Here is a 15,292-nt window from a genome sequence, read left to right on the forward strand (position 1 = left end):
TGAGAATACAAATGTGGGAAAATACAGTCAGATACAGCAGTTACAACTGTTTGGGGTAAGAGGCTGCTGGAGGTCATGGAGTGGAGTTTATACAACAGGCTATTTCAAATGTTTGTCCGCTGAAAAGGTACCATTTTTATGCAAAGGTACATTTTACAGAGCAGTGCCTTAAAAAATCAGTTTATTTTCTTGGGTTTTATTTGTATTAATTTGCAGTTTCAACAGCTTTCATCACAGCAGCGACTTGTCTCCCTGGGCTCCACGCAGTCAAATAAGGACAGATATTTAATTACAAATTAATATTTGTGGCTTACGAGCCTATCTGTTTTAGATACGTGAGATGAATAGTAAGGGGTGTAAGAAAAATGTAGATGCACTTGAGTATAGCCAGATTTTGTGATTCTGTATCGATTCTCAAAAACATTATCAATTTTTAATTGTTTACCTTTTTTAGTTTTTGAATTTGTTTACCAAACAAATCATGCAGGCACTTTTATGTTTTTTTATTTACATACACCAGAGGCCTATACTACGAGTTAGCGAGGTAACTTCAGGGTTAACTCTGGTTTTCAGTCCTACGAAGCTGGTTCTCTTTTTACTGGGATAAATCACCGTGGCAACTGATGCTGAACAGCTAACCTGCTCTGGAGCATTTAGAGTATCGAATCACAGCCTGTCAACATCCTGACCTCTCACCAGTCATATCACTAAAGATAAAAAGTATCCATGGACAAAAGTCTCGAGTCTCAGGTCAAAAAGAGGAGCCTACTGTATATACTGTTCAGCAGAATCATTTCATTGTTTCAGGGCTCTACTTCCACTGGTTTTAAAACAGCACTCCTAACAAACACAGAGATCATTTAGACACTAAACACATGATTTTAACTGCATTTTAACTTGTGCAAAGTTTACTTTAGTCTGCAGTGATAGTGTTGCTATTTTACACTCTGATTCCATCACTGCAGCTCAAAATAGACCATGAGACACCTGTGTGATGAGAACTAAAAAAACAAGATAATTTTATTAGAAAAATAATCCTCACACTGTTAATTGGCTCTCGTTATTATAAATACAACATTTTGGTCAGATAGACCTCATCACTCATTAACTAGGCTAGTTTTCCACTCTTTACTTCAGTAACAGAAACAGTCTAGTGTTACTTTAAAGTGTTTTATGCGACATATTTAGAGTAGTTTTACCGTCTTCCAACTAAATAGCAAAAAATATAGCCTGCTATATACTAATGTCACATATAGCCTGGTGAAACTTGCACGTAATTTAAGTCATGGTCAACTCTGCGTTTTCCGTTCGTATCGTTTACATCCTGTCACTGATATTTTACTGTCTCGCAGTCTCACACACTTTCTGTACCATTTCATCTCATACAATATGAAGCAGCCTACTTCATCCGTGGCTCTGATGATGTCGCTCGTAATTAACACGCCCACCTCTTTCACATGAACACACTTGTGGCTGGATAGGAAAACCTAGAGTTGAGTGAACTAGTTGATAACCAGCTTTGTACTACTGGTTATCCAGACGGCCAATGTTAGGGTTAGTCTAGTCTCGCTCACCAGACCTTTTTCAAGAAAAGAAAGGTCTGGCTGGGCCGACTCTCACTTTAAGATTGGAGAAAAAAACGCCCCGGCTGTTTGTATTTCTTTCAACCAGTCACAATTGTTCTGGGCGTGCCACAGCAACGGCGCGCTTGCAAAAATATTGCCAGGGGGAAACAGGTTTTGGTGTAACACGCCCACAGAAATATCGCCTACAGGACACGAACCATGCCAGAAAAATGGCTACATCCCCGCAAGATCAAACACCGCAAAAGTTAGTAAAGGATGTGTTGAAAACTGCTACACAACTGGAGGTGGTAGGGTGGGACTTCAGCGGGTGGCTCGTTCCGCCCAACGAGAGGCTGATCTATGCAGCGAACTTCCGCCCACTCAGACTAGGGTTAGTCAAACCAGCTGTTAAAAATAATATCCTGGGTAAGTTAAACTGACTTCCTAGAACAGGCCTCTGGGGCTCTGAAGCTACATGAGGCTCTTTTGCCCATTTCAAGTGGTCCCCTGCGGCCCTGACAAAAAAAAATGTTATGAACAAGTTTTTTGTTTTTTTTTGTTAAATTTTGATTATCACTGTTGTAGGCCTTAAGTGATTCTTATATTCTCCAATTGTAAAAATTGGTAACCTATTCACCGAATTTAAAATAAAATAAAATAAAAATTAAATTTAAAAAAAAAAAAAAAAAGTTTTAACATCTGGTCAACTAAAATGTGGATTGTGTGTCTACTGCCTTCATATTATGAAAATTTTTCCAAAATTAGATTAAAAATTCATGTAACACCTTGCTTACAACAGATCATAGATCAATAGATCACATGATGACACAATGGGATGTGGAGGTACTCCTTGTGTGATACTGTCAAGTAACTCAATCCACTTGCCTCAGTGTCCCTGGTACGGTCAGCAAAGGACCAGTCCAGCAGACTTACCTCAGCTAATTAAAAGGTTAAAGTGCTTTTAATCAGCTGTGGTCTTTGTAAGTTGAACTACAGTCACTAATTAATTCTTTTTGTCATAATTACTACAGTGAGCAAAGGTAATATTTCCTGTTGACACTGAATGCCTCTTCCCATTTGCTTTGTAAAACAGTCAATATGCTGTGACCATGAAAAATGCTGGTCAGGGAGGACACAGTGGTAATTTAATTTGATTAATTTGTTTCAGCTCGAGCCTTGTACAGAGACACACGGCTTTCAAACTCATCTTATTATACTCCACTTTGCCATTTAGTTGGAATTACTCTTTTGAACGAGTCATACACATTTTGCAACCTAACTACATATACTTTGTACAATTATGAGCAGAGTATCATCTGCATACATAATATTTAAATGTACAACATGACATTTTTCTGCCGCTGCACAATCAAAACAATAACAAAAGGTGGAGCAGTGTTGTCTTTAAGGTCAGTTTGTCCAAGTTAGGATTCCTTTAGTGTTTTTAGGCTTTACAATCTTATGGCAAATGAACACCGGCCTCCGGGTGATAGTCGTAGGTTGCTGGACCCATCCACCACCCCTCCCACCTGCCCTAGTCAGACTTTCACCCCCCCTAACCAACGTTGTTGTCCCATCACATTTCCCGATGATGCCGCTGGGCACAGTTAAACAACCAGTCATGTATCATGCTGACGTGAAAAGACAGCTTTTCTCGTCAGTGTCTGGTGCCAGAAGTCACTGACCAAGCGCCGATATTCGACGGTATGACGACTTCAGAGTGAGACCAGGTTGATTAAACTGCTAAAAACACTGGATAAAGCAGTTTCATGAAAACAAACAAACAAGTGTTTCTCCTGCTTACTTTTGCTGAGCTTATTTCCCTGATAACGTTGGATCCAGACGTTTGATGACTTAAATCCCTACTGTTAAAAGGTCATTTTAAAAAGCGACCAAGATCTACAAACTATATTGTAAAACTTGGCTTAAAACTGGACAAAAGGTCAAGTTATGACACATTCTGTCAGATAACATAAAGGGGGATATGATGTCACTGACAGTGACCAATTGGCATGGACCATGTCCCTTATTAAAATTAAAGATTTTTTTTCTGGGTTTGAACATTGTTGGAAACGTTTGGGAGAATACAACTACACAACGTAAGAAAATATAAACACTGGTCTAGTAGTTTTTGAATGTTTTAGTGCAGAAATTTTTACATCCTAAAGCCTTAGTTTTACCAATCATTATATCTGAAATAACTGGAGTTGAAACAATTAGCTGATCAACTGATGTGTTGCTCAACAGAAACCTAATCTGTGACTATTTTAATAACCAAATGATGCTTTCTCGTTGTCATATTAGCCATAAAGTAAAAATGCAAAACATTGACTTATTAAAGCTCTTTAAATGTTACTGATTTGCTTGTTTTCTTTAAATGTAATATCTTTGGGTTTTGGGCATTTTTTCATAAAAATATAAGCACCGTGTGCTCTGGGAAATTGTGTTGCATATTTTTCACTATTTTCTGAGATAATATAAAGCGAGTGGTTAATTGAATTTATTCACCAGAAAGTGTTTAAGATACCAATGTGGAATTTAATTAGGAGCAAGGTGAAAGTCTATTGGGGCAGTGTAGCTGGGCAGATTGAAAGGTGGATACTGTAGATGGAGAGATGGATGGATAGATAAGTAGATGTTCTTAGGTTATAATGCCTTTGTCTCTTCTTATTAATTTTTGCGTGGGAGTTGGAGAGCGGACACAAAGCTTTCTCTTGCAATTTCTGAGAGTTTCAATTAAGCGGTGAGGCAAGGAGGCGAGTGAGCTGGCTGCTGGATAATGAGCATGGATCACTGAGGGGCCTGTGTGACAGGTGACGGGGCTGGTTAGAGGAGACCGGATGTTGATGGTCAGGTCAGCTCTGTCTTACCGTGGCCTGCTGCTTCTCTGCTCTCTCATTTGCCTCATCCAGCTGCTTCTGCAAGGCTGCCTGGAGGGACTTCATCTCCTCTCTGTCAAGTGAGAGGGAAGTGAGAAACACTCTGTTAGCACATCTTCCTCACACTCTCAGAGGCATCCACCGATCTGCCACAGAATGGCTATCTTAAACACACCTCTGCTGAGAACAATTTTGCACAGACTAATTTGTGTAAAGCAATTTTCACTCAAGTATCTTTGGCTAACGTCTCTTGAAAAAAAGAAAAAATAGCAGCAGTTTTCATGGTGTCATCTGTTATACTGGAATAAATCAAGTTCCTGATGTAGAGCAGTTAGACAAATGTTCATAGAGGTTTTCAATGTAAAAAAACAAAAGCTGAATTAATATATATTAAAAAAATGCTTAAGAGTAAACGTTAATTTAATCACAAAGACCTTTGCATACATGAAATCTGCAATGATATAAAGCAGTTTGGAAAAAAATGTGTTAAGTAAGTACTGTGATTTCAAGTTTCACACATTCAAGAATCAAGAAGCACATTTTATTTGACACGTGATCTTTTAAATATCAAACTTTAGGAATGCATTTTTCAATCATCCAAAAACAACACCCTTTACTATACAATTAGGGGGTGAGTAAGGAGGTATTAGTTGAATATTTGCAGCCAAACTGACTGTTGTTTAATAGTTCAAACACATTCAAGGCTGTACAGCGTGACATAAATGCTATGCAAAAAAACGTTCTATGTGATGAATGAAACCGTAGCAACCCTCTGATAAAGCTTTGCACTGCATGTCTGTGAGACAGGGCCGCTTGTTTGTTGAAGGTTGGGGTTTGTGTGCTTGTTTATGTGTGAAGTGAACTGATAGCTCATTGTTATTCTATGTGGTAGTTGCGGTCTATTATGTGACGACGAGACAGCACATGGATGCAGGCGATAGATGTGTTTATAGAACTGTAATGCTGTGACGGTACAGCCGCACAGGATATAACACAGACCTGTGGATGCAATGGGCAATTCAACCTGTGTTGAACTTGTTCATATGAGCCGGCTGTCACTCTGTCACCGTAAAGAGAATCCATTCTGCAGTGTAGCTCATACACTTCACTAATAAGATGTCAGGTTTAACCTTCCAGTTTGGAGAAGCAGGCGGGAGTCTAAGCAATCTACTGCTTTAAGAGGGGGTTTTAACCAACTTAGAAAAGTCCCACCTAAATAAAAAATAAATAAATAAATAAATGCCAGTGTAAGTGTATGCTATATTCAAAATATTTTCACTGCTTTACCTTAATATCAGATGGTGAGTTCCAGTGGGAGAATGAAACTGTTATATCGCACCCTTCAAAGCCAGACTCCATAGAGAATTCAGCGATTTAACACTGCTGAACACAGGAGCTGCTGGTCTACTGCTGCCTCCATCAGTTAGTTTGTTTGTGTTATTGCGTGATGTTAGCATTTAAAAGGGTTAGTTTGGATTTACCAAAGTCACACAAAAACAAAAAACTAACTAACTGATCAAAGCAGCAGCAGACCCGCAGCTCCTGTGTTCAGCAGTGTTAAATCGCTGAATTCTCTATGGAGTGTGGTGCCTTTGACGAAAGCACAGATGGGAAAGTGAAGCTGTTCAGGCTTCTCTGACTGACCCACAGCAGGGGTGGCTGTGGCTCAGAGGTACAACGGGTGGTCCACAAATCGAAAGATCAGTGGTTCGATCCCTGGCTCCTCCAGTCCACATGTCAAAGTATCCTTGGCCAAGACACTGAACCCCAAATTGCTCCCGATGGCTGTTCCATTGGTGTGTGAATGGGAGTGAATGGTTACTGAGTAGCAGGTGGCACCTTGTATGGTAGCCTCGGCCACCAGTGTGTGAATGTGACATGTAGTGTATAAGAGTGGTCAGAAGAGAAAAGCATGATACCAGTGCTCTCAATATAGCGTAGACTGGGGTGGGTATATATAACTATATGACCTCCACCGCAGTACATTGCTTAGCATCTGTGTGAGACTCTTTGGGGCGTGCCGACTGACAACTACTGTATGTTATATACTGACCATTCAAAAATCTGAACTATCCCTTTAACACCAAGTTTTAAACTATATATATTGATGGACTTTGTAATAGCCCTAATGTTACCTGGTTTTGGAGGTGCCGCACACACCTCAGCACCCTTGCTTCCCTTGTCGATGCTATGTGCATAAATAATAATAATAATGATACTACTAATAATAATAAATAAATAAAGATATTTAAAGTAAATAAAAGTCTACAAGTCTTCAGCAGGCGAATCTGAATAGTCTTAAACTACAATGGACTTACTTGATACTTTTATACTCGAGCTATAAATTTGTGGCTTGTGCTACAAAATATATAACCTCTGTAGCACCAGTGCTATGTGCATAAAAAGAAAACATACAGCCATGCATTCACACATTTACCCTAACTGACTTTTGTCACATTTTTTATTCTCTGGTGTCAAAACATTTGGATTTTCTTCAGTAAATTTTCTGTTAACAATATGACAATTATTCATTCATATTTAATGTTTCTCTGTTTGAATTTCACGGTCCAACTGGAGCCAATTTTTTTCTTCAGATGTACGGCTGCTTATTCTGAAGATAATGTACAGTTTAACAAATGCACGCTAAGGCAAATATCATAAATGGAAAAGGTTACAGATTGTGGGTCAATGAGGAGCTGTATAATGAAAACAGTGAGGTATTCATTATGTGGTATTATGTACTAACTTGTGGGCATTTGGAACGCTCCGCACAGATTTTATGCATGCTGTATGAAGACTGGTGCTGCATTCTTTATGCGTTTAACATAAATGTTAATGCATTGGTATGCAATGGGTATTTCAGTACCGTTTGATGCTCCTGCACGCAGATAACAGCAATGCACACTGAATTATGAATCAAGTGGGCAAGTGATGTGGGTCAGTGGTTCCAAAAACGCTTGTAGAAATCACATCACAAGGCAGCCCAGATAAATTAGGTAACAGTCTGTTTACAGTTGCTGTGCATGGCTGTAAGTTTAAAAGTATCTGACGTGGTTGTAGTCAAGCGGCCAGTGTTTGTGCTGAAAACATTTCACTGCTCAACAGCCGCATACTCTTATATTTTATATGCCATTGGTCTTGTCTCTTGGCATAAGTTCAGTCTAGCAAACATTTTTCTTCACAGCGCCCAGCCAACCACCACTGCCTCGGCATTTCATTTATATTCTCATCTCCTGCATCCAAAACTGGGAAACACTTTGTACAAACAAGATCAAAACTGCTCAGACTGACAGAAAGTGGCACAGTAAATGCAAGATTGACATACCTTGAAAACACAGTGGTGAGCATATGATAAGATAAAACTTTTTTTTTATCCCAAACAAAATTGCTGGGTGAGTACAAACAGGATGACAGCAGGTTGAATCACAGCTGAATTAACTGTTACTATTTTAAAATCTTAAAATGTTACAGTTTTACCATCTGTATCTGGTCTGCTGGCAAACATTTTTGTTGCATTACAGTTTGTGGCAAAATTATTTTCAGAAAGCAATCAAATCGCTGTTAAGAGTTGTCAAAAATAAATGACTTGCAATGAATCACCTGTCTGCACCCACCATGATGGAGTCAGCCAGTAATCACACTTGGCAGGTATGGAACTCCAAAGTTGGATTAATAACACTTTGAAAAAACTGCAGCTCACAAATGCTAGGTAGGCAACATTGAGCCAAGCTGCTGCTTTATGGTTTTTAGCTTGATGACATGTGAGAGCTGCCACGGACTGGTGATAGGCTATTGATTGGCTATCAAGATACTGCACACAGAAGGCTGGACTTCAATCAGGCTGACATTTCAGAGAGCATGAAGGCCACAAATGACTCCTAATCATTAAAAGTCTCATTACACACAGCATTAATCAGACAATCCTAACTGGTAAAGCACTTTAGGTAAACACTTTTCCAGCTCGCTTGCAAAAAGATAAAGCACTAAATCACAGATGCTAGATGGGCTTTTTTACAGGAAGGAGACAGGCGCATTATTTTCGAATATACAATAAGGATTTATGATTGGATTATGCATTACCCACCTCTTCCTGTCGGTACTGCCTTGTAAAAGCAAACAGGGCTGTTGCTGCCAGATCCGTACGGGAAACCCAATTTGTTCTACGCATGTGCGTAGATGGTTGGGGTCAGGCACTGACCTTGAATGGTTAGGGTCAGGACAGCCCACTGATCAAGGGAGAGGGCCTGAACAAACTGGGTTCCTGGTTCAGATCGGGTAGTGACCTTAGAATAACCAGCATCGATAGCAGTGAATGAGCTATTATTAAGGGCCTGTAGCGTAGGTTTACCATAAGCTTTGGTTTTTGTTGCTATAGTGAAAAATATTTTGCCATTACAGAATTTTAAAGGGACAGTTCACTGCAAAATCAGAGCTACAAATTTTACATCTAGTCCACCCATTTTCAACTGCTTATCCGAAGCAGGGTAACCAGGGGAGCAGGCTGAGCAAAGTATTTCACATACCCCTCCCTCCAGCAATGCTTTACAGCCCCGGGTCCCTGCCCCTGCCCACCGCCTTGCACACAATGCAACCAGCCCCGATGCCAGTCCCTGTGGGTGGTGGGCCCACAGGGCGGTGGCTCCATGTCACTCATTTGGGCTAAACCTGACCAGACCCCATGGCCCAAGGCCTGGCCACCAGACGCTCACTGGCGAGCTCTTCCCCCAGGTCTGGCTCCAGAGGGGGGGCCCTCGTGTCCCCATACCTTGCAAGGTATTCCAGGTCCCGTTTGCACCGTGTCATGGAACCGCTCTTAGTCTGGCACCTCACCCGGGACCAATTTTCCTTGGGAGACCCTACCAGGGGCCATTAAACCCGGACAACACAACACAGCTCCCAGGATCACTGAGACATGCAAATCCATCCACCACGTTAAGGTGGAGATTCTTGGAGAGGTCTTACTAGTAGTGGTATTAACCAATCTAGATTGTTTGGTGTGAGTTCCCAAGTGTTGGAGATATCGGTTGTAGAGATGTCTCCCTTCTCTCCAATATAATGGAACTAGATAAAACTCAGCAGCAACGTCTCCTTCCAGAAATCATGACCTAGTTACTCGAGATAATCCACAGACCTTGTTGTGAGCAGCTTCATGTAGGAACTGTTTTCTTGCAACTGAACTGAACCCACCAACGAATCAGTGTGCAGAAGGAAGCGTTCACCTACTGCTCACTCACCTCATGTTACGGCTCAGTGGAAGAGAACACCATCAATGTCTACATCTCACGCTGACATAAGCACAAGCCTCTTGTCCATGAGCAGATGCACACTTCCTTCTGCACGGTGATATAGTTGGCAGGTTTGGCTCAGTAGAGAGAAAAAAGTTCTACCTGAAACTATTCACAACGTCTGTGGATTATCTTCAGTGACCAGGAAATCATTTCTGGACATTGCTGTTGATTTTTTCAAATATATTTTTTGTGCCTTTGATCACCACAAGCCACGTGCCATTTAGATCCACTATATTGGAGAAAAGGCAGACATCTCTATGGCCGATATCCTAGACACTCCGCAAATCACCAAAACAAAACAGACGAGGAAAAATGGGTATTTTTGAGTTTGGGATGAACTGTCCCTTTAAGCTCTGTGATAGGATATTTCCTGGCGAAATGCAACCCGGAAGTTGCAGTTAGCGCCTACCCTGAGGTTTGATGTATCCAGGCTTTTAGTTTTGCCTTTTTATCAAAGATCCAGATATTTTTGACACAGTTGATATTCTTGTGTACTGATGATGTAACCGGGAGTTTCATGGCCATCCAAGCTGTGGAAGAGCTGCTGCTTTGAGTCATGCCACATTGTCCATGGCAAAAATGAATGGGACTTGGACTATGTATCTTTTTCAGCTACATAGAGAAAGATCTAAACCACAGTTTTCACAGGCTTTATATGTATTATGTACAATTTAATGCTGACATAACACTTACTTTATGTTGATGACTGTAAACATCACATGTTCTCCTATTTGATTTATCAGCCATTACTGATTCTGATTATCATAAATTTCTAACCTACATTTTTTAGTGACATGTGAGCAGCACAGCACTGTTGGTAAATCATGTCTAAGTCATCCAAAATGCCTCACTTTACCTCTGTTTGTGGCTGAGCTCCAGAATCCTCTGCACATCCTTCTTGGCCACTGAGTCATCATTTTTCAGCGACTGAAAGAGAGCAGGAGACACTCAAAATGAGAATTATTTCAAAGCAAATACTTTTTCAAGGTTGCAAATTTTTTCCAGCAACAGTCAAAGGCTTCAGTTTTGACTGTGCGAGTCACAAAATGGAAGATACTGAAATGCAATGTCATAAGCATCACCACATAAAATTATTGAGGTGAATATTATTGAATGATGCAGCAGATGTAAAATGGTGTTGATGCCCCCAAAAAACGATAAAGCCTCCAAGAATCAGGTGATGAATGTCTTCTAAAGATTCTAACGAGGGTACAGATTGGGTTTCGCCAGCGCCAAAGCACCTGCCTGATGGGTAATTATGGATTAGTCAGGTCTCCGATTGCCCTACAAGCCCTCCGAGATATTTTTTATTTGTTATGAGCTGAAGAGAAATTTTCCAGACTTCTAAGAAAATGTGGACTCAAAGGGGGAGAAAGCTTCTTTTTAAATTGTGCTTGAAGGTGATATCTGTGGCAATTAACTCTACATTTCCATAAACCCATCTCCTCCTGTCACAGAGGAGATGTTTCTCCCCCTTGCCAGTCCTTGAATTCATGTCATGTACATGAATGTTGAAGAGCAAGGATAGATAAAGGGCCTGACAACAGTATATTCATTACAGATGAGCTTAAGCTAAGATAAAACCGTGCTGTTGAAAAATAAAAGAGTCTGGAATTGTGTATTATTCACAAAATTACATCAATTCCTTGCATTCTCTCTGGAGTGATATCACCTTGAATTCAATTATTTGTATCATCTGTCATGGAGTCATGAGTCTAATGATCACTTTTCTACTCCCCTACTGCATCATTGTCTGCAAAATAGAATGATAAAAGCTCAGGCCAGATTTTTACAAGCCTTATTTTGTCTTCTGAAAACTGTCACAAAAATAAAAAAGGTTTACAGCTAGGATGCACGTCCAGTTTAACGTTTACATGCTAGAAGTCTTCAAACCAGAGTCTCACAATGGGTACAAATACATTTATATAAATTCAGAGGCACAGGTATGAGTGAAAAATGAACTAAAATCGGATATATGGTAGGTAAGAACAAAAACAATCATTAGTGTCTGAGCCGGCCGTGTGGACACTCAGCAGCTTCTGCCTGATCCCATTACTGTATCACATGGCAGACTGACAAAATATGCAGAGAACATTCGTAAAACATCCGTCTGGAGCTGAGGGTGCAGCTGACTGATAGCAATATGGCAATTACTTTGGGTATTTCGACAGATTATTACCGTAAAATTGGTTGCCTTTGTGTCACTGTTACTGTAATTAATTCAACCCAGTCTCACTCCCCACTCATCAAATACTGACGTTTGGTCAGTGGGCCTCAGCGTTATATCCTGATGCACTGAGGTGCTCTTTAGCCACAGTATGAGACGCATTGGGTGGCGTCATTCTTTGACGCTCTGAGCAATTGCCATAGTATAATAAGCGAGAAAGTATGTAGGGCTGACCTTCAAATCCATTTATGGACATTCGAAGTTTCGGAGCTCAGAACGAATTTAATTCGAAGCATTCGACGACTTTTGATTGAACATTAAATTAAAACCCCCGGCGCACACTGCAGCACAGTCAAACAGATGCGCAACTCAGAGCATCAGAAGTGTCTCTGACACCAGACTCAGAGCGGACCGGTGGAACTGGAAAATGCATTTTAGGCCTACTAGTTACTACTTACGTTTTTCAAGTGATTTCCCAAATTTGTAGTTGAGTTGTGATATGCCAATTGCTTTTGGCAGATCTGGCACTCTGCTTTCTGGGGGTTGTTGGGGCATATCTTAAAGTGCAACCATACATCTGATGACCTCTTGGACATGTCTGCCAGCTCTGAGTGCGCTTGTTGTCAGTATCGGACTGGTGGGGGTTAGTGTTGCGTTTAAGGCCTCCCCCAAAAAACGAGCAAAAAAAGCACCCAAGCTTCAAAATTTTCTTTTCAACAATCGAATCCCGTGCCATCGAACGAAGCTTCGAAGCTTCAAATTTTTTGGGTCAGCCCTAAAAGTATGCACAGGGTAGGCGGGAGTGGATGCTGAGGGGTCAAACAAACTCTTGACTTTCAGCCAGAAGACCGCCGTTCATTTCTTGTGTGAAACCAAATTGAAATGGGTTATTTTAAATACAGCATACTGTGCTAGTATATGTGTCATACAATGATTGTGTTATACTTTAGATCACTTGACTACTTATATTACTCCTTACATTACATTCAGCATCCAAAATTAACTTTTTGACTAACTGGCCAAGAGGACTGATAGATGAAAAAATCCAGCATATTTTTTACCGACCAAAATTCGAAATTTCCTTTTTGTATCACATTTACATTAGTTTCAGTACATTTCATTGAGATAATAAGGTGCTATGTTGAATACAAGCTTAAAAACAGGCCAGAGCAAAATTTCAAGCAAATTTATTCTCATATGTTTACCAAGCTATCACCACAGCCTCAGTGTGTGAATAGGTTCCCCATAATAAGCAGTGATGCAGTGTATATGTCGAGGGCTTTTATTGTGAAAGGTAAGGACAGAAGGAGCGAAGCTGTAAAGCGCTGCCGATGACAATGTGGGAAACAACAAGAGTCTGCCATCTTGGTTCAGACCACAGAGGTATCATTTTATTACCATCATAAACTTATGAAGGCAACTCATAACCTTGACCTACACATTAGCCGAATGGAAGCTAGTAGCAGCGTACTGAGTGATATTTTAGCATCTGATGTCCTGTACAACTGAACAGTGCCGTAAAACTAGGGGCACTCTAGACTATCAGCTCATGGCATCATTTTGATGAGCATAAAAGGTCATTTTCCAAATCAAACCATTAGATTAGTGGTTAAAGACATGCATTCAGCATACTTATATGTGTACATTAAGCAAAAAACTGAAAATGGCTATGCACTCTGTTCACAGAACATGTTTTTATTGTCTATAGTGAGGGTACGTACAGAGCCAGCATTTCTGTATGCAGCTCCTTATATGTGGAATCTTCTGCAGAAGGATTTTAAGTTGCTGTTATTGGTTCCTCTCTGCCATTTCAAAGCTCTGCTGTAGGATTTCTGCCTGCAATCATCTCTATGCCAATGTCAGGGTGCATTTTAGCTAGTCTTAGTAATCATGTGCAGTTGCCAGTTTTTGTGTTTTTATGGTTCATTTCTAGTATATATTAACATACCTTTTGAAGTTTCTTTGTAGTAATCTTATTCTGTGTTTTATATTGTTTGTTGTAGAGCTTTACATTTTTATTCTGTATTTTTGTTCTGCGTTATCTGTCTGTAACTTATGTCGGTCAGGACACTCTTGGAAGAGATTTTTTATCTCAAGAGGTTTCTCTGGGTAGATAAAAATAAATAAAAATTCAACAAGATGATTGAGGGTTTCCATTAATCAGAGTATCATGAAATTCAACTTGAAGTTGACGCATGCTTGAAATATAAAATCTATCACACTAATGAGCATCTATCCTTTTATTTTTGTTCTTATCTGTTTGTTTTGTGTTTATTATAATAATTATTTTGATAAAGTGAAGAGTTTCTTGAAAATCCTGTCATTCTAGTGAGTTCCAAGTGCCTTCAAACATGTAGTGAATAAAAATAGTGGTGCTAAATAACAAAGTCTTCAGTAAGGTTTGAAGAGATGGGAGATTTTTGTGACTTCATTCTCCACTCCAACTCAATTACTTTGTTCCATAAAGCAACCCATATAATTTCACACCAAACTTGGCCCAGCGTTATGCACTGTAAAATGCACTGTAGTGGCGTCTGTGGTTATATAGTATGAAAGTGAGGATGGTGGTAATTTACAGATCCTATATTTTTATGTCAAACTAATGATTAACATAGGTGACTGTCCTTCACATATATCACAGTGATATTATTTTACTACTTTATTATTATTAATAAGTATGAAGTACGCACACTGCATGAGATCACTGAAGACGGGTCTACAAACCTTTAAACGATCAATCAAGGTACAAAATAGCTTCTTTTAACTTATGCACAGCTGCCTCGTGCTGTTATTTCTAAAAGTACAATCCACATTGTTGCCAAAGGCCACAGATAGGTACAAGGCAAAATAACTACTCTTGCACTAGCTGCTTCATATGATCTCACCCAGGAGCCGCTGCCAAGAATAAATTGCCCATCACACAAGTTTACTTATGAGGGTTGCTGACCTCCACCTATGGGCAACTCGTTAAAACTATAAACACTTACTCCATCAAATCTTTCCAAAAATACTTACTGCCTCTCCCTGTTGACTTGATTCCCTTTAAAAAGTTGATTTATTTTTATGCAGATGATGTCCCCCCCCCCCCGAAGAATGGATTTGTTCCACACCACACTATTCCAAATCTAACCCAACCTCTGCCCTGCCCAGCATGCTGGCACAGGGCCCAGGGCCAAAATAGATGCCAACCTCGCTAGCCTGGAGTGAATAGACATCAAAGCCTGCCCCGGGGACGATGAAAGCTTTTTCAGGACACATGAGACATCCCTCGCAACCATAAACAAATGCAGGGGAAAATGTGAGTACCACTTTTTTGATTATTGATTTCCTGACAATTCTATTGGCTCGCAAAAAGTTGCCTGAAGCCCAAAAACATCAACACCCTGCAAAGGA

At 40.1% G+C, this 15,292-nt stretch overlaps 1 protein-coding gene across 1 annotated transcript in view; it reads right to left on the reverse strand.

The window, feature by feature from the left end:
- The window catches only part of luzp2 (leucine zipper protein 2), a 257,615-nt gene that overhangs the window by 121,595 nt on the left and 120,728 nt on the right, over window positions 1-15,292 (reverse strand). Inside the window, exons 3-4 of the mRNA XM_049598772.1 lie at window positions 10,589-10,659; window positions 4,436-4,517 (exon numbers count right to left, since the gene is read on the reverse strand). Of these exons, the coding sequence (XP_049454729.1) occupies window positions 4,436-4,517; window positions 10,589-10,659 (153 nt within the window). The remainder of the gene's footprint in view (window positions 1-4,435; window positions 4,518-10,588; window positions 10,660-15,292) is intronic.

The sequence above is a fragment of the Epinephelus fuscoguttatus genome, linkage group LG2 (genome assembly GCF_011397635.1).
Source record: "Epinephelus fuscoguttatus linkage group LG2, E.fuscoguttatus.final_Chr_v1".
NCBI lineage: Eukaryota > Metazoa > Chordata > Actinopteri > Perciformes > Serranidae > Epinephelus > Epinephelus fuscoguttatus.